The sequence below is a fragment of the Plectropomus leopardus genome, chromosome 17 (genome assembly GCF_026936395.1).
Source record: "Plectropomus leopardus strain MGB_pleo_1.0 chromosome 17, ASM2693639v1, whole genome shotgun sequence".
Taxonomy (NCBI): domain Eukaryota; kingdom Metazoa; phylum Chordata; class Actinopteri; order Perciformes; family Serranidae; genus Plectropomus; species Plectropomus leopardus.
Genome location: NC_142192.1, coordinates 33,216,497 through 33,244,156, shown reverse-complemented (window position 1 = coordinate 33,244,156; position 27,660 = coordinate 33,216,497). Strand labels below are relative to the sequence as shown.

The following is a 27,660-nucleotide window of genomic DNA, read 5'->3' as shown; positions in this document are numbered from 1 at the left end:
GACGAACATTTTCGTCAGTTTCCGGTTCAAATTTGAAAGAGTCACATGTTGACGTTTTTTAAGTCATTCTGAACGTTTCAGGAGAAAATCGACACAAAAACAAAACGTTCTGTGAAATTTTAACACTGAACATTTAATAAAAATGACTCGGGGACACACGGGACAGACGAGGCAGCAGATTTATTCAGCCGTCATGAGACACGCGTTACATAACGGGAATAAAGTGGATCTGTATTTCTGCGTCTGCAGAGGAGGCGCTTACATAACGACAAACACGAGACAAAAACCAGAAAACAGAAAAAGTGATCATCACCCAGAATTTCACCGAAGACGTGCAGATTATTAAAGAGTTAAAGAGATTTTAAAGTCGTGAAAGAAATTTAATTAAAAAAATGTAATTTAAAGACTCAGATTCTTATATTTTAGTTCATCTCTAAATCCTCTCAGCTTTAAAATTATTATTTGAGACGTTTGTTTTATTTTTTATTTTTTGAAAGCTTTTGAAAAACTACACATAATTATCAAAATTACATATATAAAATTATGTTACAAAATTACTATAACTTTTTAAAGCACTTGTTCCGAGTCTCAGTTGTTACTTCCTTTTTCACATTTTTATTTATTTATTTATTTATTTACAAATTTCAGGTAATTTCCTTTTTCTTTTTACTATTTTCATGCTAATTTTTTGTTACTCATTGTCTTTTTCCTGTTTTTGAAAGAAATACGTTTTAACAGGTTTAACCACCTAAAATATATATGTTCTCCATAAACATTATCTTTAGCTCAATTAATGTACATTTTGTTAATAATTAGTGTAAATAAGATTTTCAGGCATTACAGATCGACATGATGAGAATTCATTATTTTCTATTTAAAAATATTTTTTTAAACAGTTTTTTCTTTACACTGTTAAAAAAAAGACATTCACATTTTTTTCAACACATTTTTTCTTCAACATTTCTGAAATATTTTCTCTTAATGCCGATTTATTCAAACAGCACTTCTCTTCTGTTAGGTGAAGGAGAGGACATTTTGTTTGTGTGGATTCGTGCTCCAAAAATGATTTCTTAAAAAAATCTTGCATTTTTAAATCTTGAAACACGTAAATCTGACCCACAACATAACAGGAGGATTTAAAGTGTTTTATTTTTTTGTCACGTTGATTTCGGTGATATTATCATCCGCCGTCTAAAGCGGGACGCGTTGGCAGGTTGTCATAGAAACAGCACGATGTTTCTCTTATTTAATAACATTATTTTCAGCAGTTTTCATTCTCGCAGTTTTCTGGATCACAAACCAGAACCGCCGAGTGTCAGTCAAGTGAACACGTCTTTTCTTCTTAACCCTTTGAAACCTGCATCATCATTTTATTTTATATATGCATTTATTTATTTATTATTATTTATTATTGTGCTGCGTTTAGACGCATTTTACAAGCTAACATGTCCCAAAAATTACAAGAAATTAGTCAAATGTGACAAGAAAACTACCTAAATATTAGATTTAAATAAGAGGGAGCACTGGCAAAAAAATGCACGGAAATAAAGGAAAATGTCCAATTATATACATTTTATATTTCTAATTACAGATATTATAAAATAACTAATATTACATAATTTCTGGTTGCAGAAAAAAATAATAATGCAAATACACGAAAGCGAAATTTTCAGGTAATTTTCTTGTTTGGATTTTTTAACTTTTTTTTTGCTCATTTTTGGTCAGTGTCCTGTTAAGTTGCTTGTTGCCTTCTGTGAAACTCTGGTTTCAAAGGGTTAATAAAAACACAAATTTACATGAAAATAAGTAAAATCATCTGCAGAGAGCAAAAACATCGCTGACTTTCTATTTACAGAGAGGAGTTTTGTTTTTGTAGGAGTTTTTTTTTTCTCGGCTGCGGAGGCGTCTGATTGGTTCATATCACAGAAAGACGAATGTGAGCTCAGAACGAAATAAATCCGCTTCGACTTTTTTTGATAAACTCCTGCAGGTTTTTCCACAGATTCTAACTATGCGACGTTTATTCAGAGAGAGATACAAACACAGATCAATAAATCAGCAACTGTTCATAAACAACAACAAAAAGCACAAAAATATTTTGGTAAAAAGAAACTTTACGAACACACATTTTCATATTCAGGCCTGTTTCACCGCATCGTCTCTAAATCTATTTTCTGACGGAGATTTCGGGGAAAGTGCGCTCCAGTGTACACTGGGAGGGGAGTCCCGTGTGTGTGTGTGTGTGTGTGTGTGTGTGTGTGTGTGTGTGTGTGTGTGTGTGTGTGTGTGTGTGTGTGTGTGTGTGTGAGATGAAGAGGGAAACTGTGGCCGTGAAAAACAAAAGGAGCCAGTCTTTGTGTTCTCGAGTTTCCAGGAATCAGAAGAGAAACGAGTCCAACCTGAAGACTTGAACCCTGAAAAAAGGCAAAATTTGGTAGAAGTTCCTTAACCCTTTGAAATGTAAACAAATCAGCTTAATTTAATTAGTGTAAGAAGAGGCAAAAATGGCAAGAAATTAGTACATAAAAAATAAAATAAAAAAAGTAAAATAAAAAATTTACCTGAAGAAAAGTGACGTCGCTCCGGCTTTAACCCTCTGAACCCTGACCAACAAATCGGTGTTTTATTTTAAAAAATCATGGGAAAAGAGCAATGAGCAACTTGGTAAGAAATGTAGCAAAAATTGCAAGAAATTAGTACATTTAGATTTTTTTTAAAGTTATGGGAACACATCAAAAGGAAAAAGAAAAAGTTTCTCGGGTCTCAAAGGGTTAAACTTAAACGGTGACTGAATGGAGTGTGTGTGTGTTTGGGCGTTGCAGATGTGTTTTTCGTTTTTATTTTCCGTGTTGAAGCTGCGTCAGGTTCAGTGTGTTCACCGCAGGTTCAAACACGTTTCCTCTGATGACCTGCAGTAACCTCGCTCACCTGACGCACGTTTACGCGACGACGGCGAGTCGTGCAAACTCGGATCTTTTCTGCATCTCTGAAACTCAAACGTTTTGGGTTTAAGCTGATCAGCCTGCAGCTACATTCAGACTGTTAAAGTCAAAAAATGCTCCACTGATCCCCCTAAATCACGCTGCACCTTTAACCCTTTAAAACCCGAGCAGACTGCTTTGATTTCTTTCAAAAACGTGGGAAGAAGGCGACAGGCAGCGCAACAACAAGAAATTAGCAAAAAGTTACAAGAAAATGACCGAAAAAAAGACAAAACAACCCAAAAAAGGTGAAGAAATAAAAATATTTAGTATGTTTTTTTTTCTAGAACACAATTTAAATATATAATTATAATGGCAATACGTAATATAGTTTTCTGTAAATTATTTCCTAGTTTTTGAATATAATAACCTCCACCCTTTTTTTAAACTACGTTTTGGGTCATTTTCGGGTTCTTCATTGCATTTTTGAATGAAATCAAACCGGTTTTCTCAGGTTTTAAAGGGTTAAATGTCCAAAGATTCAGCAGCAGAAGAAGAACAGCTGGTGTGTGTGTGTGTGTGTGTGTGTGTGTGTGTGTGTGTGTGTGTGTGTGCGCGCGTGCGTGTGCGCGCTGACGGCGGCCTCGTGTGATTTCTGTTTCTGGCTCCTCGTTTGTTGTCGATGTACACGCCGTCAGCTGATCGAGCTACGTGACGTAACAGCAGCTTTTTAATCGGCTGTTTTTAAACTGGAGGAGAATCTTTAAAACTCCCACGCTCTGAGCGGTGCCGTGAACGCAGCACGCCGTCCTCAGGAGACGAGCAGCAGCAGCTCACATTTTCCTTAAATAGAGGTTTTGGCCTCTTCGGGGAGGAAGTGGCCGGACGCCACGGCGAGGGGGAACACCGTGAGTCAGCTGTTTCCACGGCAACCACCTCGGTGTGGTGAAGACAACAGCTGAGGGCTGAAATACAGTTCAGCCCGAGTGACGTCATCGACCTCCGAGTTTGACCTTTTTAGATTTTCTGTGTGTTGAGGTATCAGTTTGCAGTCGAGTTTGATTAAAATTGAGCGTTTTTGGTGTCAAACCCAGAGAACAGCGAGGTCACGTTCACACTCTTATTTCTGGTCATTTTTGGGTTAAATGACGTGAACCGTCTCCACACTGCAGACGTGTATTCTGGGCTGTCTGAAGGTTCATTTTGAGATATTTTTAGACTGAATATCTTTAAAAATCAGACTGTTTTAGAGCAAAACAACTGAATAAATGAAACAAATCTGTGAATTTCACATCTAACACTTAAAGCTTTGAAGAACTTCGGCTGCGGTTTACAGAAAATACAGAAAACGTAAAAGTTGTTTGGTCGAAAAAGCAGAAAATTGAATGGAGTTTGGTCGGCAGGTTTTGTTCTGCTTCGTGTTACAGTTGCAATTAAACTTTTTGGGGAGTTTAAAACCATATAATCCTCGAAACACGAGCAAATTCGCTTGATTTCTTTCAAAACATTGGAAGAGAAAATGACCCCAAAAAATTAGCAAGACATTAATAAAGAGTACAAGAAAATTACCTAAAAAACAGCAACAAACAAAAAACACCCTGACATAAAATTAAAATAAAATAAAACCACCAATGAGAACTTTTTTTTTTTTTAAATAAAAAAAGAAAGAAAATGAACTGGACAAGTTGCTTAAAATTTATAATATTCTGTAAAATACATGTAAATATATAATTCTGATAAAAATAAAGTTTCCTGGACATTTTTGCTGAGCTTAATTTTTTTCTAAATCTACTAAATCTTGCAATTTGCCGTCAAATCACTTGACCCATAAATCAGCAAGAAATCGGTAAAAAGTAAAAGAAAATGACCTGAAAATTAGCAAAAGAAAAAAACAAATAAATAAAATGAGAATGTAAAAAAAAAAAGAAATTACCGTAATTATAGCAAATCTGTTACAAATATCGAATAACAATAGTTATAAATATAGTTCTCTGGACATTTTCACCATGCTTTTGTTTTTTTTTTTTTAATTATTTTCTAAATGTACTAATTTCTTGCAATTTGCTGGACATTTCTTGCCAAGTTGCTCAGTGCTTAAATTCATTTCTTCAGAGTTTAAATGTTTAAATACTAAAAGTGATGATAAAAGTGATGCTGATGCAGATCTCAAAGGGTTAAAATAAGTTTAGGGCCTTTTTTTGTCCAAATAGCGGCTGATATTTGAAGAGACTCTCTGAAAAGGACTTTTCGTTGTCCCACGACGTCTCGCCGAATATCAGACACCTCAGCTCAGTCCAATCATCAGGAGACCCAAACTGGTTCCCCGAACCAGAGGTTGAGAAACTCCGCAGCGCGCCGTCAGGATGTTTGATCAGAAACAACGAGAAATAAAAAACACATCAAAGAAATCAGACAGCAAATCACCCAAAAACAGCAGGAAATCCGAAATAACGTCTGCTTAAAAACGTTCGGATAAATGAAGCCGTTTGATCTCGACGCAGCATCGAATGAGTCCCGAAATATGTCAGCTGAAGACCCGTTCAGGGCCGCGACCCACAGTTTGAGTCGTCAATGAACAGAAATAAAATCTTAAAGTTAAACTTTTCCAAAAATGGATGAACTGCGTGTCCAGTGAGGCAACAACGTTTAAATGTAACCCTTTGAAACACGAGCACATTAATTTATTGGATTTCTTTCAAAAACACGGGAGGAAAGAAATGAGCAACTTAACAAGAAATGACCAAAAAAATCAGCAACAAATTAGTAAAATGTTCCAAAAAAAAGAGGAAAAAAATCCCTGAAAATTAGCACAAAAAAAGAAAGCAATATAAGGAAAGAGGTTTAAAAAATAAATAAATAAAATTCTGTATTAACAATTATAGATTTACAGACAAGTTCAGTTTTTCAGTAATACAGAATAATCCGAAATTCTGTTTTTGCAATTTTCAGGATATTTCTTGCTTAAATAAAAGACAGAAAGAAAGAAAAGAAAAGAAATAAAGAACAAAAAACAAGTAAATGACCTCAAAAAAGTAAAATAAAATATTTTCTATATATATTTGAATAAAATAGTCTAAATTTTTTTTTCCTTTTTTAAGGATAATTTTGTACATTTTTTAACATGAATTTTTCGGGGTGGTTGTCAATTTCTTGCAATTTGCTCATTGCCTTTTCCCATTTTTCTGAAGAAAATTAAACCTTTTTTCTCGGGTTTTAAGGCGTCTGAATGCTGCAAAGGAAAAACTGTCAGTCCAGGTTTCAAAGGGTTAAAGTGGTGGGATATTAAGACCATATGACATCACACACACACACACACACACACACACACACACACACACACACACACACACACACACACACACACACACACACCAGCGGGACTTTCCCATCTCCGAGAATAAGAGTCTTTAATCATTCAGCACCAGCAGTCAGGCTGTGCAGAGTGAAGCATCCTGGGAATTGAAGTCCAATGATGTCATCACCACGGCCATGTGACTAATAAACAGAGGCGGGAGGTTTGCAAACAAAAACAACAACAGAAACAAACAAAAACACAACAACAAAAAAAGTGTAAATACTCCTTTAGAAGTGAACAAAAGCACAGCAGAGCAGAGTGAAGCATCCTGGGAAATGTAGTCCTCTGAGGAAACAGCTGCTGGGGGCATTTTTCACACTGTGAGGGTTTGAATGAAGCATTGTGGGATTGTTTTTCCCTCAGAGCTTCCTGAACAACCCTATGAATGCTGGGAAATGTAGTCTTTGTGGGATTTTTGTTTAAAGCACTTTGAAGCCAGTTTTTTTTCTTCCTTAAATACAGACATTCTGTCATGTGTCGCATATCCTGAACAGAAGGGGATTCTGGGAAATGGAGTCCAGTGATGTCATCGGTTTGATTTAATACTGACGGGGAAACCTCTTTGTGTCTGCCCTCTAGTGGTGAATACAAGAATAACATTTTCTAAAAACTCCGATCACAATTGTTTATATTTTAAATTCAATTAAAAAAGTGTCTCCTTGATGTCAGAGTTGAGCGCAATGTGGACAAAGAAAGGCATGCTGGGATATGTAGTCCTTGCCTTTGTGGGGTCGGATGAAAGCTGGCGGTTTATTGGACCTGAGACATAAAAAAAACTCCCTCAGCTCAGCAGGATTCTTCGCCTGGACTCGTGATTGGATGTTTTTTTTTGTTGTTTTTTGCTGTAAGAAAATACTGAGATTACAGACGTTTTTCCCCTTTTGGAAAAAAAAAACAAAAATCGTCAGAGAAGAGATTTGGCTTCTTTTGGGTCAGGACGGCGCCCCCTGCGGGCGGCTGGCGGTGCAGTGCTTGCTCAGCAGGCAGAAGGTCGTGGTGGAGGAAAGAGAAGGTCGGTCAGCTGGTCTACGTCAGTTTAACACACTCCTAAAAAAATAAAAAACACAAGATGGAGTCAGCAGCTGTGCTGTCAGCGCCGCCTACAGGCTGCAGCGATCACTACAGCCACAATACGGAGTCATTCATTCATTTTTCCAGACACGGAAACAAATTTGTAAATTTATTTTAAATCATGAAATGTAAATATTTCAGCATTTTTTTCCACTCCCAGGCTGTCGGAAAACTTTGTCAGTGACCCTCAGCGTCAGAAACAAACGCTCAATGGACACAAAACGCGCCTGATGCACGACGCACCCTTTAGCGTCCGTATGAGATGCAAATAGTTTTAATTATACAGCATTACAAAGCATTTTTCCACTCCCAGCGTGTCAGAAACTGATTCTGTAAGCGACTTTCAACCAGCTCCAATTAAAGAAACTCATCAGCGTTAATAATTTAACAGATGTAGTAATAACGGTTTGTGTGTGTGTGTGTGTGTGTGTGTGTGTGTGTGTGTGTGTGTGTGTGCGCACACACTTACCGGCTATAACAGGCTGTTCCTGCCATTCATGTTCGGGCCTTTAGACCTCATCTGTTCCTGAACCGACCCCGACTGTACACACACACACACACACGTGCACACACACACACACACACACACACACACACACACGTCAGTATGTAACAATACAACTGATGACAGTAAATGTCACGTATATTCTGTTCGTCCAGATTTTTTTTCACGTTTTGACGTCATTTTCATCATTTTGAGCGTCTCTGCAGAACGTGAACGCAGCTCTGATTGAAGCGTCGTAACGACACTGCTCTGTTTCTCTGTAAGTGTTGCTCATGTTTGATTTCTTTCTGTTTTGAATGTTTGTATTTAATTATAAATATTATGTGTATTCTAAAGCTTACTGATCTGATCTGATCTGTTTACTGATTTCAGTTCATGGTTTAAGGAAACGAAGGAAGCGAATCTGAGGAAGGACGCGCCTGACCTCTGACCTCTGACCTCATCGGAGAGGAAGACCACCTGCTGACTCTGACCAATCATCACACAGATGATGTCATCAGACCATTTCAAACCACGCCAGCTGATGATGACGTAAGTGTGACCACGAGACTTTATTCCACTCGATTTCAATTTTTATTTATTTTTTAAATTTTATATGATTGTTTTTATTGTTTTCTCGTGAATGAAAAAATATATATATTTTATTTTATTTCATTTTACTTTTATTTCAGACTTTAATTTCATTTTTGTTAGTATTTTAAAAAAAAAACTTTTTTATTTTAATGATATTATTTTCTTATTTTATTTTATTTTATTTTGTGGTCAGACCTGCAGCTGAACTCGATGCAGATTGAACAGAAGACAGAGGGGCTAAAATAGAAACAGGAAGAGCACAGCACTGCGTGCCACTTCCTGCCACACACACACACACACACACGCACACGCACGCACACACACACACACACACACACACTCTGTGTCTTTGATGAAGCAGCTGCACCATCAGTGGCTCTTCTGTCTTTCATTCATTACCAAACGCTGCTAAATAAAGCCGCTGATCTGCAGTAAAATCTTTGTTTTAATGTCGCTGAGAAATCGAGGCAATAATCAACGTGAATTATTTTTTATGTCTTTTCTGCTGAAATATTCAGACTTTGTTCTCATTTTCTTTAACTTAAATATATATAATAATAGCTATTTATGATAAATATTTACTCCTCAACAACAAAACTCGCTGTTCAGCACTAAAAGGGAGACTTAAAAAAGTATAAATAAGATAATCCTTTATTAGTCCCACAGTGGGGAAATTTCCAAATAAATAAATATAACTTTTCCAGATTTATGACCTTTACTTGTACATGTCAGATCCCTAAAAATCCCCCAAATTATTTTTTTCTTTGTAGAAACGGTCAGGTACAGGACAGGTAAACAGACAGGTGTGTGTGTGTGTGTGTGTGTGTGTGTGTGTGTGTGTGTGTGTGTGTGTGTGTATGCGTGCGTGTGCATATGTGTGTGTGTGTGTGTGTGTGTGTATGCATGCGTGTGCATATGTGTGTGTGTGTGTGTGTGTGTGTGTGTGTGTGTGTGTGTGTGTGTGTGTGTGTGTGGTCTCACCGGCTGCAGGCCCTCTGCCATCTCTCCGGAGCCGATGTGTGTGAGGTGGATGAAGTTTGTCGGCTCTCCGATCATACTGCGATCAATCTTCCTCCTCTTCTTCTTCTACACACACACACACACACACACACACACACACACACACACCATTAATGTTAAACCCTGCAGAGCCGAATCAGCACTTTTGCATTTGTAAATTTATCAATAATTTTTATTTTTGTGTAAATTTACTAACAATTTGTGCAAAATGATTTAAATATCATTGCAAAGTTTTATTATGTTATAATTTTGTCCATTTTTAAAAAAAAAAAAAAATTTCCAGGTAAAAAAACCTCCTGTGTGCTGCGTTCAGGGTCTCTGCGATGCGTTCAGGAACACTCTGTGGTTAAAATCCCATCATGCTCTCTGAGAGTCGAGTTGATCCTGCTGCGAGGAAACTGGAGCTGATCCAGAATCAGAGGACTGTGGATCCGCTGTAAGGAGCTTATGCTGCTCTGGATTATTTCGGAGCCGCTGTTGTGTAACGGCAGAGGAACACGGTCGGAGGATAAAATCTCTCGGCTGACCTGAGATCAGACGCGCAGAGAGACTCGCGGGAAGTCGCCGCGATGCCTCGGACTGCGTGCACGTACCTGCCGGATGCTCGTCTTACGTAACGTTTGCCGAATGTTTTCTGAATCACTCTCCGCCAGCTGGAAGTGATTCATCCACCTCCCACAGACAGGGAGATGTTGCTGTTGTCATGGCAACGACAAGACCAGACAAAAGTCGGCGAGGTTTACGGGTCAAAGGTCGTCTGCTCGGCTGAGATCAGTTTGGGTTTTTCTTTCTTACGGCGTCTTTTCAGACTCTCGGCAGTTACACGTCTCTGTCCTCAGCAGCAGTGAGGAGCACAAAGAAAACGTCTCCTGGAGACATCTGAGACAAGATCATCATCATCATCATCAGTGAGTCATCAGAGCCGCACTTTCACAATAAGAGACACTGAAGAGTGACTCCACAGATCTACGTAAAGATGTGAGGTGATTAACGAGAGAAGAACGAAGAACAAATTAAGCTCTGACACAGAAATCAGCACCAAGAATCAACGCCAGCCAAGTTTCTCTCACAGCACTGAAGCTCAACTAACGGGACAAATCTGGCCCCTCACAGGGCCCCGCGTGGCCCCGCACATTTCCCAATTCACAGTAAAAATAAAGTGACTGACGCTGGGAATAGTTTTTGTCCTTTTAGTGTCCATAAGGTGTCAGAGACAGAAAACAGCATCAAAAAAGAGCCAGAGGAGGATCCCCCACCCCTGACAGAGGACACAGCTGAGACACTGATGTCCTAAAATACTGTAAACGTCTTAAAATCCAATAAATGTCCTCAAATTCTAGAAATGTTTTTAAATCCTCGAAAAATCCTAAAATCCTGGAAATGTCCTAAAATTGTATAAACGTCTTGTAATCTCATAAATGTCCTAAAATCATAGAAATGCCCTAAAGTCCTAAAAACGTCCTGAAATCCTAAAAACGAATAAACGCTGAGAACAGCTGCTTTCATCTGTCAGCGTGTTGTTCGTGTTGTTCGTGTTGTTCGTCAGAAGCTTCTCTCGTGTTTTCTTCATCTGAAGATTAACTGTTTGTTTCGTGGTGGTGTCCTCAGACCGCCCGTCCTGTCCAGGTCACCTGACCCTCACCTGTGTCCCCTCTGCAGGACGGAAAGACCAGATTCTACTCGTCCTCGCCCACAGCGTCAATGTAATTATTATTTTTTCATTTTGTCCATAAACTGAAGACGTCTGTGTGTGTGTGTGTGTGTGTGTGTGTGTGTGTGTGTGTGTGTGTGTGTGTGTGTGTGTGTGTGTGTGTGTGTGTGTGTGTGTGTGTGTGTGTGTGTGTGTGTGTGTGTGTGTGTGTGTGTGTGAGTGTGTGTGTGTGAGTGTGTGTGTGTGTGTGTGAGTGTGTGTGTGTGTGAGTGTGTGTGTGTGTGTGTGTGTGTGAGTGTGTGTGTGTGTGTGTGTGTGTGTGTGTGTGTGTGTGTGGGTGTGTGTGTGTGTGTGTGTGTGTGTGTGTGTGTGTGTGTGTGTGTGTGTGTGTGTGTGTGTGTGTGTGTGTGTGTGTGTGTGTGTGTGTGTGTGTGTGTGTGTGTGTGTGTGTGTGTGTGTGTGTGTGTGTGTGTGTGTGTGTGTGTGTGTGTGTGTGTGTGTGTGTGTGTGTGTGTGTGTGTGTGTGTGAACAGTGTATTGTTGCAGTGTCACAATGGAACAAACAGAAAACTCTATAAATACAGACAGAGGAAGAAGAAGGAGGAGGAAGACTTCCTCTCATCACTCCACACACACACACACACACACACACACACACACAGACACACACACACAGACACACACAGACACACACACACAGACACAGACACACACTGCTGCAATAATAACTGTGTGTGTGTGTGTGTGTGTGTGCGCGTGTGTGTGTGTGTGTCGTTATTCAGTTCATTGTTTCATGCAGGTTTTCCTCTTTGCAGGGGTGGAAGAAGTATTCAGATCATTTACTGCAGTAAAAGTACACTGTGAGTACCTGCTTTAAAAACACGTTGGACAGTATTTTCCATGTTTTAGTGTCTAAGTGTGTCTGTGTGGGAACAACAGAGAGCTGCAGTTTAACCCCTCCAGCAAAACATTCAAATAGATTAGAAAACATTTTTTTCTTTATTATGTATTTAAAATGATTTTACAGAAAAATAAAAATTATATATCCTTTCTAATGCTTTTGTTATTTCCTTTTTTGATGTTTTTTTCTTTTTTAAAAACTTTTTTTTGTTTCTCCTCTTGCATCTTTTTTTAAACTAAATTCTTGCTATTTTGGTAACTTTTTAAAAAAATCCAACTTGCATGTTGCACGTGTTTTTTTAAGGAAATAAAGTCGACTCGCTCGGGTTTGAAAGGGTTCAGATAAGTGACAAGTTCCTCAGATCATCAGCCATGCGATTAAAACAACAGACACCACCCAGGCGGCTCCTTCAGGGGCCAAAAGTGTTTTTACCAAATGTGGATTTTTTCAAATCGCCTGAACTTTTTTTTTTGCAATAAATGAGAGGTTTTTGTTTCGGGTTTTTATTTATTTCCATTAAGCATATTTCACATTCACAACTTCATTTTGGGCAGTTTGAGGGTTAATGGAAACCGAGATCATAATTAGTTTTCTTGTGTTGCGTTCAGACGTTTTTCAAAAGCTATTTAACCCTTTGAAACTTGAAAACAGCGACCAACAAGAAATGTTCCAAAAAATTACAAGAAGAAGAATAGGTGAAGAATAAAAAAAAGAACCAAAAATTACTTTAGAAAAAACAACTCGAATCGATTTTTCTAATTACAATAATTATATGATTAAAATTATGTTGCAAATTAAAAATATTTTACAGCACTTTTTTCGGGTATTTTTCTTGTTTGTTTTTGCTTTTATTTATTTTATTTTATTTTATTTTATTTTATTTTTTGTTTATTGTCAGGTAATTTTCTCGGAATTTCGTCTCGTTTTTTTCCTCATTTCTCATTTTTGGACTGCGTCTTGTTGCCACCTCACCTCGTCCGCCGGCTCACCTGCAGCTCGTTTCGTCCAATCAGCCCCTCAGTATTTAAAGCAGCCGTCTCCGCTTGGACAGACGTCTCTGCTGTGTCTCCTCTCTGATACCTGTCCACCTGTCGAGCTCCTCTTAGATTAGTTTCTTTGTTCAGAGTTTTATTTTTCTCTCCAGCTTTTGTTTAATTTCCTCTCTTTGTTCACCCGAAACAAACACGAATCTGTGGTTTCTCTGAGTCGGAGCGAAGTCACACGTGAAATTAAAAAGCTGCATCAGACTTTGAGGAGCTCTGACGTCTCTGTGAGTGAACATTCATTATTTTTCTTATATTACATACATCTATAAATCAGATGTGTCTCTGTGCGCCGTGAATGAAGAGTTCTGTGTGTAAAGTTGATTTAAAGCAGCTCTGTAAAAGTTTCCTTCATCGAGTTCGACCTTTGACCCCTCTGAAGTCAAACTGATCAGTGAGATCGTCAGTTTGTTGTTCTGGATTCATTTTATTTATTGATTATGAGGCTGTTGTGATTTAACAGGTGTCCCCCTGATCAGTTTTTTAACCCTTTGAGCAAACTGGCTAATTTTTTTTTATTTATTTTTTTTAAACACAGGAAGAAGGTGATGAAAGAAGAAATGACCCAAAATTAAAGAAAAAAGATAAATGAGTAAAAAGTAAAATAAAATTATCTGAAAATTATTAGAAATAAAAAAAAAATAAAATGAGTTTAAAAAAAAAAACAATTACAGGATATGACCCGGATAAAGTCCTCAAAAATTAAAATAATTTTGTAAAATAATTTTGATAAATACAAATATCTTTGTTCTTTAAATCCCAGAGTTTTTCCTATCCTTTCCTTGTTCCCCAGTTTTTGGGGTTTTTTTTGCAGTTTGGGGAACATGTGTTACCGTGCTGCTCTTTGACATCTTTTCCTGTTTTTAAAAAAATCTGCATTAATTCGATCAGGAGTTAAAGGCTGAAATACTTAATGAGGATTATCGAGTTCTCGTATTTGACACCAATTCTGATCAAACGCATTTTGTTTTTTGGGGAAATCTGAAGTCTTCCTGTCTCTGTAATCTGTGTTAAATGTGTCCTGAATGTGAAACTAATGAGAGACACAAAAACACAAAAACACAGTTTTTAGCCTGAAAAGGTTTCAGCGAGTCCTCCGCCCAGCTGTGGTGTAACATCTGTGTTACACAACAAACAGCAGCTCAGGATTAAAGGGCCATTCCCACAGTTTTACACTGTGTGAGGTCCACCCAGAGGATTTATTTAACCCTTTAACACGCTTTGTAAATGCATGGTTCACACTTTCTGCGTTTAAATTACTTTACTTACTTTACTTTAAAAAAGCTTGGAAGAACCCAATCTCATTTATACAGATTCTTTTATACAGTGCATTTTAGTATTTTGATTATTCTATTAATTCTATTTTTAATATATTAAACTGAGTATTTGTTTATTTTCTACCATGTATTTTAATCAGATTTTGTCACGAGATTCATTTTTATTTGTATTTATTTTTGTTTGTTTTTTTATTTTATGAAGTTCCTTTTATTTTCAGATTTTTAGTATATAACATATATTTTATACAGATTTGTTTTACTAGATTCATATTTATTTGTATCTATTTATTTTATATGTTTCTTGTGTGAAGTTACTTTTATTTGCAGATTTCGATTATAATACATTGACTTCTGCAATTTTTACAATATTTAACACGGCGGAAAATGTTTTGTTTTTTTAATGAATTGATGCATATTGTTGACATATTCTACAGTTTATAACAGTGTGTATTTTTTTGCAAGGGAATTTTTTAGAGTGACTGTTAAAGGGTTAAAAACTGGAGCTATGCCATGCATTAAAGGGTCATTTCACCCAAATAACAAATATTCTCACCTCCTAGTTTTAGGAAACTTTTGCCTCCAATCATATAAAAAGAAGGTCAATGTGATTTAACACATGTATTTACATGGAATAAAACTGCAATTCAACGGTTAACAGCATCCAAACAAATAACATGATGTGGAGGGAGGGCGTCGGCCTGCAGGAGGTCAGAGGTCACGGTGAAACAGAGGAAGTTCTGCCACCTGTTTCCTCTTGAGTAACTTCCAGCTGTTGAGAGATTCTCTGAACCTGATGAGGTTCGGAGATTTACAGCCGCGTGCTGTTATCTAACTCACTGCTGTTTCTGATGAAATCACAAAACAAAATATCAGGGATGTAACGATGCATCGCTAGGAAGTTAAAAATCAATAAAAAATATATGAGATTCATATCGGTGAGATGAAAAATGAACCGCTAGCTTGACGTGTCACATCACTACGTTCATTCAACGTCCTTCGTCATGTCTGAGACCAGTGACCAGAGACAGCTCGCCAACGTAAATAAGACGAACCCTCAAGTTTCAAATTGGGAGTGTGGTGGATTTGAGCTTCCTCAAGTCAGAAAGAAATAAAAAAAGATAACAGAAAAAAACTATCTGCAGATATTGACAGAGTGTTAAACTACACAAATAATACAACTAACATGATGCAGCATGAGAGCCGGCATCATGGTGAGGCGCTGCGGTTAGCCCCGCCTCCTTAACGATGACCACACGGCCAAAAAAAACCCCCAAAAAACAACTACACAGCCAAAAAAAACCCCCCTAAAAATCAACTACACAGCCAAAAAACCCCCTAAAAATCAACTACACAGCCAAACCACACTGACAAGCTGCGACCCCGCTCGCCCAAACAAGTCCAAGAGCCAAAGAGAGCCCGACTGATCACCAACGAGTGAGAAATGACCAACTTAGTTGTTCAAACTCGCTTTCCCCTGTAAAGCAAACTTTTAACCCTTTAACTTTTAACCCTAACCTGTCCTCAGCAGCCTCCTCTGTCCCAGTGAGGGTTTTTAACAGCAGGGACATTGTGAATGTCCAGAAGTACATTCATGCATAGTTTGTGTTTTATGTTTATACCCCAGAAATTAAAACAGGTTCTTTAATTTGATACAGAAAAGAAGAGAAAATGCAGTATTTTGTTTAATTTTTGTTTGAAATGATGGGATTTATCAGTCATAATTTCTCTGTAATCTCAATTTGTATTGTAAAGAAATCGTGAAAAAATTGTGGATCCAGTATTGTGAATCGTATCGAGTTGTGAGTTGATAGCTGACCGCGTTTGGTTCCCCTGTTGTTTTTTCCACCTCACACACAGTATCTTGCGGTTTGAGGACCTCAGATCTGGACGGTGTTTATGAGGACATGTAGTGAAGTTGTGTGTTTTCTCACCGGCGGAGGCTTAGCCACCACGCAGCAGCCCATCTTGTGCCAGAAGTCGCTCATGCCGACGCTCCGCCTGTCCAGCAGCTGGCCGCCGTTCTCTGCTGCCGCCCTGCAGGCCGGGGGAGGAACTGCAGCCTGTGGGTAATCCTGGGGCATTCAGACAAAAACTGCACCAACAGCAGCAACACGCAGAGGCCCAAAAACCCCAAAATACACCCCGCCTCAGACTGAAGTGTCCGTGCTCCAGGAGGGTTCAGACTGAAGAAAATACCAAAAAAAAAACCCGAATATCCACGAGTTTACAGAGGAAAATATTTAATTCTCTGGATCAAAAACAACAAAATCCAGAATCCACCGACGTCCAACGATAATGAGAAAAAAGAACCAAAAGTTTGTTTTAATATCCAAACTGACGGCAGCTTCAGGTTTGATCTGTGAAGAAAAAGAAAAACAGGTTATAGACACATTTTTACACGTTTCTACCTTATTTCTTTTTTGTTTAACCCCTAGAAACCTGAGCAATTGGTTTTATTTCATCCAATAACATGGGAAGAAGGTTCTGAACAAATTAACAAATATGACCCAAAAATTAACAACAAAAAATGAGTATAATGTTAAAAGAAAATTACCTGAAACTTAGAAAGAAAAGCAGAGTAAAAAATTCTTACAAACATTCATTTTCTATTACAAGATTTTAAATAATTATAATAATCCTAAATATAGTTTGAAATTATATAGTTTTTTCATGTTTTCGAAATAAATGTGCCCGCCTTTCAGAGGTTTAAATGCTTGTGAATGCAACATGAGAAAAGTTTTTTTGATCAAGGTTTTAAAGTCAATTTTTTGCCCTCAATGAGTATTTTAATGATTTGATTTTGCATTTATTTGATTTTTTCTTGTCTTTTCTTTACTCTTTAATATTCCACTCATCTGCACATGAGGGTTAATAAACTACCGGTCTGTTTGGGTTTTTTTTTTTTTTTCGCTGATTCAGAATCAAATCATTTGTGTCTCTCAGGATGAAGGGAGTACAAAGATGATTTATCGTCTTGAGAAATCTGGTTGTGTAACTTCATGTTTTGCAGTCAAGTCGAGATTTGTTTTTCTTTTTTTTTCGTTTTTTTTTCTCCCTCGTGAACTTCCCGTCTGTCAAAGATATTTTTGATCACTGACTGAAGTGAATCTCCAGTTTCAAGTTTACACAGATCCAGTGTTTTTCATGCTATGACGAGAAACTTCTGGAAAAAAAGTCTCTTAACACTAAGTTTTATAGGTACAGTTTCTGTACTGTTTCATACGTTCTGGTTGTACGCTGAAAACACAGACAGAGACGACGTTTTTGACGAGTTCGGCGTGAAAACAAGCGGGCTTGGATTAGACCAACAACCACTCACTGTTTTACGAGCGAGGACAGCGCCCAAAAATTGTGTATTTTAAGCCAAAACATAACCTTTTCCTGACCATAACAGACGGGGTTTGTGCCTAAACACAGCCAGGTGTTAACCACAGCCAGGTGTTAACCACAGCGCTGTTAAACATGCATCACTGACTGGAAAAATAATGTTATATAGACAACATGAAAGAACAAAGAAAATGTAATTTAACTGAATTTATCTCATTTTATTTTATTGATTAAGAGTTTGTGAAATCACTTTTAATATTCTTTTTTGTCATTATTTATTTATTTATTCATTTTTACGATACAAATTATTTATGCATTTTGATTAATTTAATCTGTTATTTTGTTATAATTATTATTTTTTGCTTCGATACTTCAATCAGTACTGTTGAACGTAAAAAGAAACAAAACGTTTGAGTGTGTCTGCGTTTATAATCAAATAAAACGTATCTGTGGTTTGCGGAAATTTAAAATGACAACATTTTTGGCAGCTGAGTTAATGTACAGCTGTGTGTGTACTGAACACGTCTAGGTGGCACTAAGAGGACTGTAATGGCAGCTTAAACTTCCTGCCTCAATTTAAACCTCATGACCAGGAGACTGAGTGTGTGTGTGTGTGTGTGTGTGTGTGTCTGAATATTTGTCCCATGATGTCAGAGTGAGGAGGAAGAACAGGAAAACTGTGTGGGGACGACGAAAACACACACACACACACACACACACACACACACACACAGACTGCCCCCCGTCTGTGTGCAGATGGTACGGTCCGCTCTGCTGTCAGTTTGAATTTGGGAACTTAAAGTTTGAGTCTGTGGAGCCGCTCAGAGGAAACATAAAGTTTTAGGAAGTTTAACAGTAAATGAGTCGCTGAGTGAGCCGCCGGTAACGGCGACTATTTCTGAATCTGTAGACGTGAAGTGGACCTCCAACTTGTACTTAACCCTTTAACAGCCACTGTAACGGACATTTAAATAATAAATAATAAAATAAAACTGATTTACTAAAAAAATGTAAACATTCATTTCATACAGAAGTTTTTAATCAATGTATTTTATTATTCTAATTAAACTGTAATTCTGTTCAGTTCCATTTTGTTGGATTTATTTGATTTTTTTCCCCACCATACATTTACACTGATTTTTTTACTAGATTTATTATTGTTCACATTAATTAATTAATTTTTTAAATATTTATTTATGTATGTATTTATTTATTCATTTAGTTTTCATTATATAACATTGACAGTTTGGGCTTTTTTTTACCATAAATTTTACACAGATTTTTCTTTTTTTCTTTGGATTTATTTTCATTTGCATCTGTTTCATTTTGTTTATTTACCTTTACATGTTTATTGGATGAAGTTACTTTTATTTTCCAATTTTTATTAACTATTACATTGATTTTTTCACTTTTTTTTTCTAGTTAATGTTTTTTCTTCGTAAATTGATGCATTTTGTTAACATATTCTGAGGTCTATAGTGCTGTATACTTTTTTCACAGAGGTATTTCTCACTGTGACTGTTGAAGGGTTGAAGTATTCGAGTAAATGTTTCCTTCCAGTGCTGGAAAAGTCGATAAGCAAACAGTTTACTGCAGAACAAACAACGTGTTTGTTGTGGAGGTGAATTTTAACCCCTGCGGCTGTGGAGGTTTACATTCCTGTGTGCTGATCTGATGTAAAGCATGAAGCTACACGCTGCCGCTCACATTCTTTCTTTATCGTCTGCTGAAATGTGCTGGACAAACTCCAGAGGCTTTTTCTCTGCTGCACACTGGAAACAGAAGAGAAGTTTAACCTCTTTATGTAATCAGGAAACGCTCTGCGGACGCCCGTTATCGGCCGCTCGAGTCGGATCTTGACTTTCCCCGTCTGATAAAGAATGTGGCAGCCGGACGAGGCTCGGAAAGAAAAACACAGACTTGTTATTTAAAGACGCAGTTAAACTGATTCTGGTTTCGAACAAAAACACGAGAAAAATAAAAACATAATGAGCAACTCTGCAAGAAATGTCTGAGAACTGCAAAAAATGTTTGTAAAAGGTGTCAAGGACATTATCTTAAAATTATCTAGAGCGGTTTATTAGATATGATAACATTTAAAAAAGGAGAAAAAATGGCCAGAAAACTATATTTAAAGTTCTTTTCATCATATAATTAAAATTTCGTAACACAAAGAATAAAAAAGTATCTAATTAATTTTAGCACTTTAGCACTTTCTTGGGGAAAATTTCTTGTTTTGTTTTTTTTTTTAATTTATTTTGCCTTTTTTTCTTATTTTCAGATAATTTTTTCTAACTTTTTGTTAATTTCTTCCTAAGTTTTTGAAACATTTCTGTTGGTTTTTTTTACATTTACTTGTGCAAATGAAAATCAGACTTCTTTCAAAGAAGAAGAGAACTAGCAAGAAACGAAACAAAACAACTAAAAAAAAACCCAAAACAGAACAAAAAAACGACAAAAGCAAATAAAAGCATCAGCAGCACCTACAGAAAACAAACAACAAACACATGGTTACATACAGATTTAAACTAAGACAGAAAACGAACGCATGTGAATTCATGTGCATGTGTGTAACTGCATGCTTTTCAAAGTAAAGCGTTTTAATGTGGTAACTCTTTCATCTGTTTGGACATGTCTTGTTTCGGTTTGTCCTCACACGTTTCTCAAAGAAACCAAGACAATTTCAATAAGTTTCAAAGGGTTCAAATTCACAGCAAAGTCACTTTATTCCACTAAATTCATCGTAAATCCATTAAAATTGTCCACATTTTTCAATTTTTTTGAACTTGGATCACTGATCATTAGTGACTTCACAGCTGAGAAACCAATAAAAAAATATCTGTAACCAGGACGAGACAGAAACCAGAGTCTGTTCTCTGCGGCACTTTTGACTGAGTTTTATTGCAGTAATCAGTCATTAATCACATCTCACCTGAGGTTAAAGGTCACCTGTGTGTGTGTGTGCATGTGTGTGTGTGTGTGTGTGTGTGTGTGTGTGAGTGTCAGGTACACAGCTGATGTTTTTGTGCATGTTCTTCGTCTGAAAACAACAAGAACAAAACGTCCAGAAAGTCTTTAATTTAAACTTTACAAGCCTCAGTGTGTGTGTGTGTGTGTGTGTGTGTGTGTGTGTGTGTGTGTGTGTCTGTGTGTGTGTGCATGTGTGTGTGTTTGGACCACACCCAGTGTTTAGTCATGCTTAATGTGTTCACTGTGTTGACGTCTCACGGAGGTTTGGTTCCCATGCAGCTCAATGAGAGAGAGTGTTCTTGTTCTACTATCGATGTGAGGACTATGTTTGGAGTCTGAGGCCTTTTTTTTTTAAGTTATGGAGATTTACTATATTTTAAAACAAATAATTGAGTATTTCTTCTTCTATTGCCCAATGACTTCCTCCTACACTCTTTAAAGATATCCAGCCAACTTGCTGAAGTTTCAAAGGGTTACAGACGTCTCTTTTACAATGTAAGTCAATGGGAAAAAGTCTTTTTGGGCCCCGCAGCATCACTGACTTTGAAGTTGTAGTTAAACTGCAAATTTTGACTTAAAAGACCTGAACGCCTCCCAGGAGCCTGGTTATAAATAATATAGATAATGAGCTACACTAAAAAATAAAACCATTTATTGACAAAAATGAAACTCTAACTTTCTGTAGCTGTGAGCGACGCTGCAGAAATGAACCGAAATGAAAGCAGCAGCAGAGTGTGACGAGAGTCCTCCTGATCCGACATCAGCTGAGAGCTCATCAGCTGGAGCAGAAACAAGAGGACTCTCTGTCCCACGGCGGACGCAGCGCTCACACTGACAGGTGGACGGTGGCCCGGAGGACTCACACAGACACTCACATGATCACAGTTTTCTCAACCCTTTGAAACCGGAGCAAATTGGCTTGATTTCTTTCAAAAACACGGAAAAAAATGTTGTGAGTTAGGAGAAAATTTCCTGAAATTTAGCAAAATATTTTTTTAAATAAATAAAATAAATAAATATAGATATAATAGTGAATCTTTCCTTTTTAAACGATCTTATAATTTTTTTTTCTCTCTCTCTCTCCCTTTTTTTTTTTTTTTTTTTAAAAAAAGTTTTTTAATCATTAATTTTTTAAAAAATTTATTTCCATTTGCGTGGAATATCTTGCCAAGTTGCTCATTGCCTATTTAGCAATATTTACAAAAGAAATCAATCAGATTCGCTCTGGTTTCAAAGGGTTAAATCAGCTGAGATTAAGACAAGACAAACTTTTATTTCAACATATTTAAACACAATAATCAGGGATTTCTCTGCGTGCTCATATTGTCACTGCTGCGGTAAAAATGAGGTCATCATATTTCTATTTGTTTTCATACTATATGATTGAAGCTCATTTATTGTTTATTGTTGCTTGATGTTAAACACAGAGAAAATAGAAATATTTAAATTAGAATATAAAACAGTAAAATAATGTATAAAGTAAAGTATATATAGTACACTTGTGTATAAACATGCACAGTGCAGTGTCAGTGTAATGCGTTTTAAATTGTAGTTCAAATAAATGTTAATTTTATAAAATATTTGATTTAATTTAACTGTATTTGCTGCTCGAGATATTTGAACTTTTTAGTATTTTTTATTTGTTTTATTTTTATTTTTAATCTAAACATCACAGAGCAAAATTTTAAAAAATAACAAGCCGTGTGTGATTTTCTGATCTTATGAGTTTTAAAAATAAAGTTTGAGGCGAAACTTGAATTCCTCGGAGAACAAACTGTTTTCTGGAGCGACTCGCTTCCTCCCGTCTAAACTCAGACGCTCACTTCCTGCTCCAGATTATCACTTCCTGTTCAGCACAAAGACGTTTGTGATAAGAAACAACACGAAGGAGCTCTGGAGCTGCCGTCAGATGTCCGAGCGCTCTCATGCTCTCGGAGAGAAAATAACGTGTTTCTCTTTATTCATTCAAGGACTTTTTTTTAACCCTTTGAAACCCGAACATACCGGCTAGACCCTTAAAAAAATAAAATAAAATGAAATAAAAAACACGGGAAGAAGGCAATGAGCAACTTGACAAGAAATGGACCAAAACAAGCAAGAAATTATTTTTAAAAATTACTAGTAAATTACCTAGAAATGAGAAAAAAGCAAATAAATTAAAATCTAAGAAAATTGTGTTAAGAAGGTAAAAATAGAAACGTCTTAATAATCTTACCCCCACCTCTCTAAAATAATAATAATAATTATAATTATAATAATAATTTTCTCAAGTTTAAATTCTCGCAATTTGCAACTTGAGTCTTTCTACGTTTATCTGACAGTTTTAGTTCGTTTTTATACTTTAAATACTGATTATACTTTTACTAAAGGGACATTTTCAATGCAGCACTTTTGCTGTGACAGAGTATTTTTACCAGGTGGTTAAAGTACTTTTACTGTAGTGAATGATAAGAGACAGAGACAGAGAGACAGAGACAGACAGTGAGACAGAGACAGACAGAGAGACAGAGACAGCATGAGAGAGAGAGACAGACAGAGACAGAGAGAGACAGAGAGAGACAGGGACAGAGGGAGAGAGACAGGCAGAGACAGACAGAGAGACAGACAGAGAAAGACAGACAGAGAGAGAGAGAGACAGGGACAGAGAGACAGAGACAGAGAGACAGACAGGGACAGAGAGACAGACGGGGACAGAGAGACAGACAGGGACAGAGAGACAGACGGAGACAGAGAGACAGACGGGGACAGAGAGACAGACGGGGACAGAGAGACAGACGGGGACAGAGCAGCTCCACAATGAATCTTTTCATTCAGACGTTTGAAGGGAAACTGTCTTAACGGTCGTCTTTGACGTCTCTCCTGTCTGAACATAAACGGCGAGTTTTCACACGAACACACGAACCTTCAGCCGGTTAAATATAAATATGATGTGGCGTCTAAAGATGTGAGACTTTAGAGGATTCATCGCAGTAAAGTGACTTTTCTCATCAGGCAGCTGAACTGGTTTTAATATTTACTTTTTCCACTTAGTCATCACATCTACATCAATGATTACTGATCAAAAAGAACTGTGTTAATATTTAATATATATAAATACTGATGATTATATATAAATACTGATGTGACATTATTGTATATTACAAAATACAATAATGTCTCATCAAAGAGGGAAAAACGTCCAGGAAAATATATTTATAACTCAGTTATGTTACAGAAAAAAGACTAACATTTATTTAGATTTTTAAAGAGTTTATGGAGTTTATTTTATTTTATTTTTTGTTGTTGTGATTTTTGACTTTTTAATTAATTTTTTTTGTCATTTTCAGATAATTTTTTGTAACTTTTTGTGTTTAGTTGCTCTTTGTCTTTTTTTCTGTATTTTTAAAAGAAATCAGATCATGTTTTAGCTGGTTTGTCATCAGTTTTCTTGTGCTGCCTTCAGGCGCCTTTTATGAGTTATTTAACCCTTTGAAACCTGAGCAGATTTGTTTGGTTATTTTTTAAAATACACGGAAAAAATGCAATGACCAACTCGGCAAAAAATGTCCCACAAATAACAAGAAATTAGTAAAAGGTGACAAAAAGAATGACCTTAAAATTAGATGTAGAAAAGGGTGACAATTATTACAAAAAACGATGGAAAAGTCCAGAAAACGATATTTGTTACCATCAAAGTTATCATTTAAAAATATACTTTTTATGTTTGTTTTTCTTTTTTAATACTTTTTTAAGTTTATTTTCAGGTGATTTTCTTGTAACTTTTTATGAATTTATTGCATTTTTTGGGGCCGCGTGTTGTAAAGTTGCTCACCGTCTTCATGCTGATTTGCTCAGGTTTCAAAGGGTTAAAGGGTTAAGTCCGCTCCTCTGCTAACAAACACAGAGGTCAGAGTCCGGCCGACGCGCTCCGCCGCCGTGAACTCTGAACGCTGATCCGAAGACCCGCCGCTCGACACCCGTCGTCTTTTTAACCCTTTAAACACGGAGGAGAAGCCTGACACGAGTTCAACAGGTTCTTTACATCGCCGTGGCAACAGCACAGTCCCAACACGTGGGCCGTTTCAGTCCAAAAACACTGAGTCAGTGAGAAAGTCCCGAAAACATCTGCAGCGATTTAGCTGACAGACGAGTTTCTGTGTGGAGGCCGAGCTCAGACTGATGACACAGATCTGCAGCTGGACCGCCACCAAACTTCACCGAAACTCCCAGAGTTTCCGAAATTACAGCGTGTTTCTGACGGCACGTGAACGCGGCGCAGACCCGGAATCTGGATCTCCGCGCTGAAAACACCACGTTTCAGAAACACGGTGGAAACCGGGCGGCGAGACGAAGGGCGGGGGAGGATATTTTTAGCTCCTGAAACGTTTCTCTGAGTCTCAGCACCCCGTGACCTCTGACCTCCACAGCCGCCCGTCATTTCTGCTCACATCTGCACCCAAAAACCAAACGTCAGAAGTCAGGGGGCCGTGTGACCTCGCCGCACATCCAAAAATCACCCAAAAAAAATTCACCAAAAACATTTAAAGAAAAAGTTGTCAGAGTTTTTGAAAAATGGCAAAAAAAATTCACAGGAAAAAGAAAAAGTTTTTAAAAATCACAAGAAAATTTTACAGAAAAAAAAGCCAAAGATTTTAAAAGAAAAAATTCAAAATCAGTAAAAGTTTCCATAACTTACCAATTTTTTTAAAGGGGGAAAAAATATCACCAAATGAAAAAAAAACCCCAAATGTTTTAAAAGTTTTTAAAAAATTGCCAAAAGTGATATTTTAAAGGGAAAAAAATCATCAAAAAGTTTAAAGAAATAAAATAAAAATGTCAACAGATTTTTAAAATCAATACAAATTGGAAATGAAAAAAAAATACTTACATTTAGAAAAAGAAATCACCATCTTTGAATTTTTTTTAAATTTATTTGAATTTTTTTTAAAAGACAAACAAGCGCCAAAAGTTTCTACAATTACCAAAAATCACCAAAATATTTAAAAGAAAAAAATCAACAAAACATTTAAAAGAAAAAAATATTTTAAAGAATTTTTTTCAAAAATCACTAAAAGTTTTTAAAAAATCACCATACATTTTAAGAGTTAAAGACATTTTCAACAGCTTTTAAACAGCAGCTGCCTAAAACCGACCAATCAGACAAAAGCCGTGAGCACCAGCCAATCACGTCTTCGCCATCCTAGAAAAAAATTTGCCGCCTGAACACGTGAAACTTCTGACCCCGCAGACGACTAACACGGACGCCGCAGAGCAGAGGGAAGCGTCCCGCGGTCGCTCTTATTCAGACGATCTGCGACGCGATTAAAAATTAAGATCAAAATCTCAGTCGACTCAAAGACGAAACACGCCGTCTTTGAATAAACGAGTTATTCGGTAAATGTTTTAACTCGTCACCATGACTGCCGCTTACATTCACGTAGCCAAAAGTATGTGGACACGGCTGAAACAACACTTTAAAATAAAAATCCTTAAAATGTCCTCATTTTGTCTCCGTATAGACTCAGTCATTTAAAATGAGTCTTTTTCCCTGTGTGCTGATTTGCCGTCTGACAGAGAGACACAGAGAGACACAGAGAGACACAGAGTGAGACACAGAGTGAGACACAGAGAGACACAGAGACACAGAGTGAGACACAGAGAGACACAGAGAGAGACAGAGTGAGACACAGAGAGACACAGAGTGAGACACAGAGTGAGACAGAGAGACACAGAGTGAGACAGAGTGAGACACAGAGTGAGACAGAGTGAGACACAGAGTGAGACACAGAGAGACACAGAGTGAGACACAGAGAGACACAGAGAGACACAGAGTGAGACACAGAGTGAGACACAGAGAGACAGAGAGACACAGAGTGAGACACAGAGTGAGACAGAGAGACACAGAGAGACACAGAGTGAGACACAGAGTGAGACACAGAGAGACAGAGAGACACAGAGTGAGACACAGAGTGAGACAGAGAGACACAGAGAGACACAGAGTGAGACAGAGTGAGACACAGAGTGAGACACAGAGTGAGACAGAGAGACACAGAGAGACACAGAGTGAGACACAGAGAGACACAGAGTGAGACAGAGTGAGACACAGAGTGAGACACAGAGAGACACAGAGTGAGACACAGAGAGACAGAGAGACACAGAGTGAGACACAGAGTGAGACACAGAGAGACACAGAGAGACACAGAGTGAGACACAGAGAGACAGAGAGACACAGAGTGAGACACAGAGTGAGACACAGAGAGACACAGAGTGAGACACAGAGAGACACAGAGTGAGACACAGAGAGACACAGAGTGAGACAGAGTGAGACAGAGTGAGGGACAGAATGAGGGACAGAATGAGGGACAGAGTGGGACGTCTGTCCTCCTCAGGTTTTCATGCACAGACCCTGAAGGCGGCGTACAGCTGCGGTTGTCCCGCACGGTGAGGTTTTAAAGCGTCAAAGCGGCAGAAATGTTGCGGACTCACCGGCAGAAGCGGCCGAGCGTCAGCGGGGATCTGCGGACTGACTCCGTCTCTGAGGTGTGGCTCCGACCAGGAAACACATCCACGGCTTTTCTGTGGAGGACGTCTGTTTTTTCTCCTTTTCTCCTCCTCCTGAAGGTTTCCAGTCAGACGGCTCCTCCTGCTGACTCCTCACACCCGTCACTGCAGCAGAAACGCAAAATCAGCAGCACGTTTTATTCATTTTCAGAGCGCGTTTTTATTTTCTAAAAGAAAAAAAATCACAGAAAGTGTCTTAAACTCACCAAAATCTTGAAAATCAAAAAACACCAAATTAAGAGCCAAATGTTTTATGGGATTAGAAAAACAAAAAAATGCTGCCAAATTACCACACCTATGAAGGGAAAAAAACAAGTAATTTAGATGAGAAAAGACATTTTTAACTTTTTTACTTTTTTAAAATCACCATAAATTTTTAAAGGAAAAAAGTTGACTTTTTTTTTAAAAAAAGGAAATTACCAAAAGTTTCTTAACTCGCCAAAAATTTGAAAAACAATTAACATAACAAATAACTTTAAACCTGAAAAACAATTAAAAAATTGAAA

General features: G+C 37.5%; 1 protein-coding gene and 2 long non-coding RNA genes across 4 annotated transcripts; 2 read left to right on the top strand and 1 right to left on the bottom strand.

The window, feature by feature from the left end:
* Positions 1-165: 165 nt before the first annotated feature.
* On the bottom strand, positions 166-27,235 carry cdc42se1 (CDC42 small effector 1). Its single transcript, XM_088090859.1, has 5 exons — positions 27,080-27,235; positions 16,249-16,674; positions 9,407-9,511; positions 7,817-7,888; positions 166-7,323 (listed from the first exon to the last, which is right to left on the bottom strand). The coding sequence occupies exons 2-4, from the start codon at positions 16,396-16,398 to the stop codon at positions 7,820-7,822; spliced, it is 324 nt and encodes a 107-aa protein (XP_087946985.1). The 5' UTR covers positions 16,399-16,674; positions 27,080-27,235; the 3' UTR covers positions 166-7,323; positions 7,817-7,819.
* Positions 7,895-12,299, top strand: LOC148186741 (uncharacterized). Of its 2 annotated transcripts, XR_015779572.1 has the most exons (3): positions 7,895-8,383; positions 11,054-11,148; positions 11,912-12,299. It is a non-coding gene; the product is annotated as an uncharacterized LOC148186741 (long non-coding RNA). The 2 variants fall into 2 exon arrangements; XR_015779571.1 differs by lacking the exon at positions 11,912-12,299 and having other exon boundaries at positions 11,054-11,555.
* On the top strand, positions 13,075-18,993 carry LOC148186740 (uncharacterized). The gene is made up of 2 exons (XR_015779577.1): positions 13,075-13,267; positions 16,175-18,993. It is a non-coding gene; the product is annotated as an uncharacterized LOC148186740 (long non-coding RNA).
* Positions 27,236-27,660: the final 425 nt, after the last annotated feature.

Excerpts from the sequence above, each read along its gene's own strand:
- cdc42se1 (XM_088090859.1), bottom strand. The coding sequence starts at position 16,398 with ATGCCCCAGGATTACCCACAGGCTGCAGTTCCTCCCCCGGCCTGCAGG. Across the intron at positions 9,512-16,248 it reads TGGTGGCTAAGCCTCCGCCG|AAGAAGAAGAGGAGGAAGAT; the intron begins GTGAGAAAACAC and ends GTGTGTGTGTAG. Across the intron at positions 7,889-9,406 it reads TGGCAGAGGGCCTGCAGCCG|TCGGGGTCGGTTCAGGAACA; the intron begins GTGAGACCACAC and ends GTGTGTGTACAG.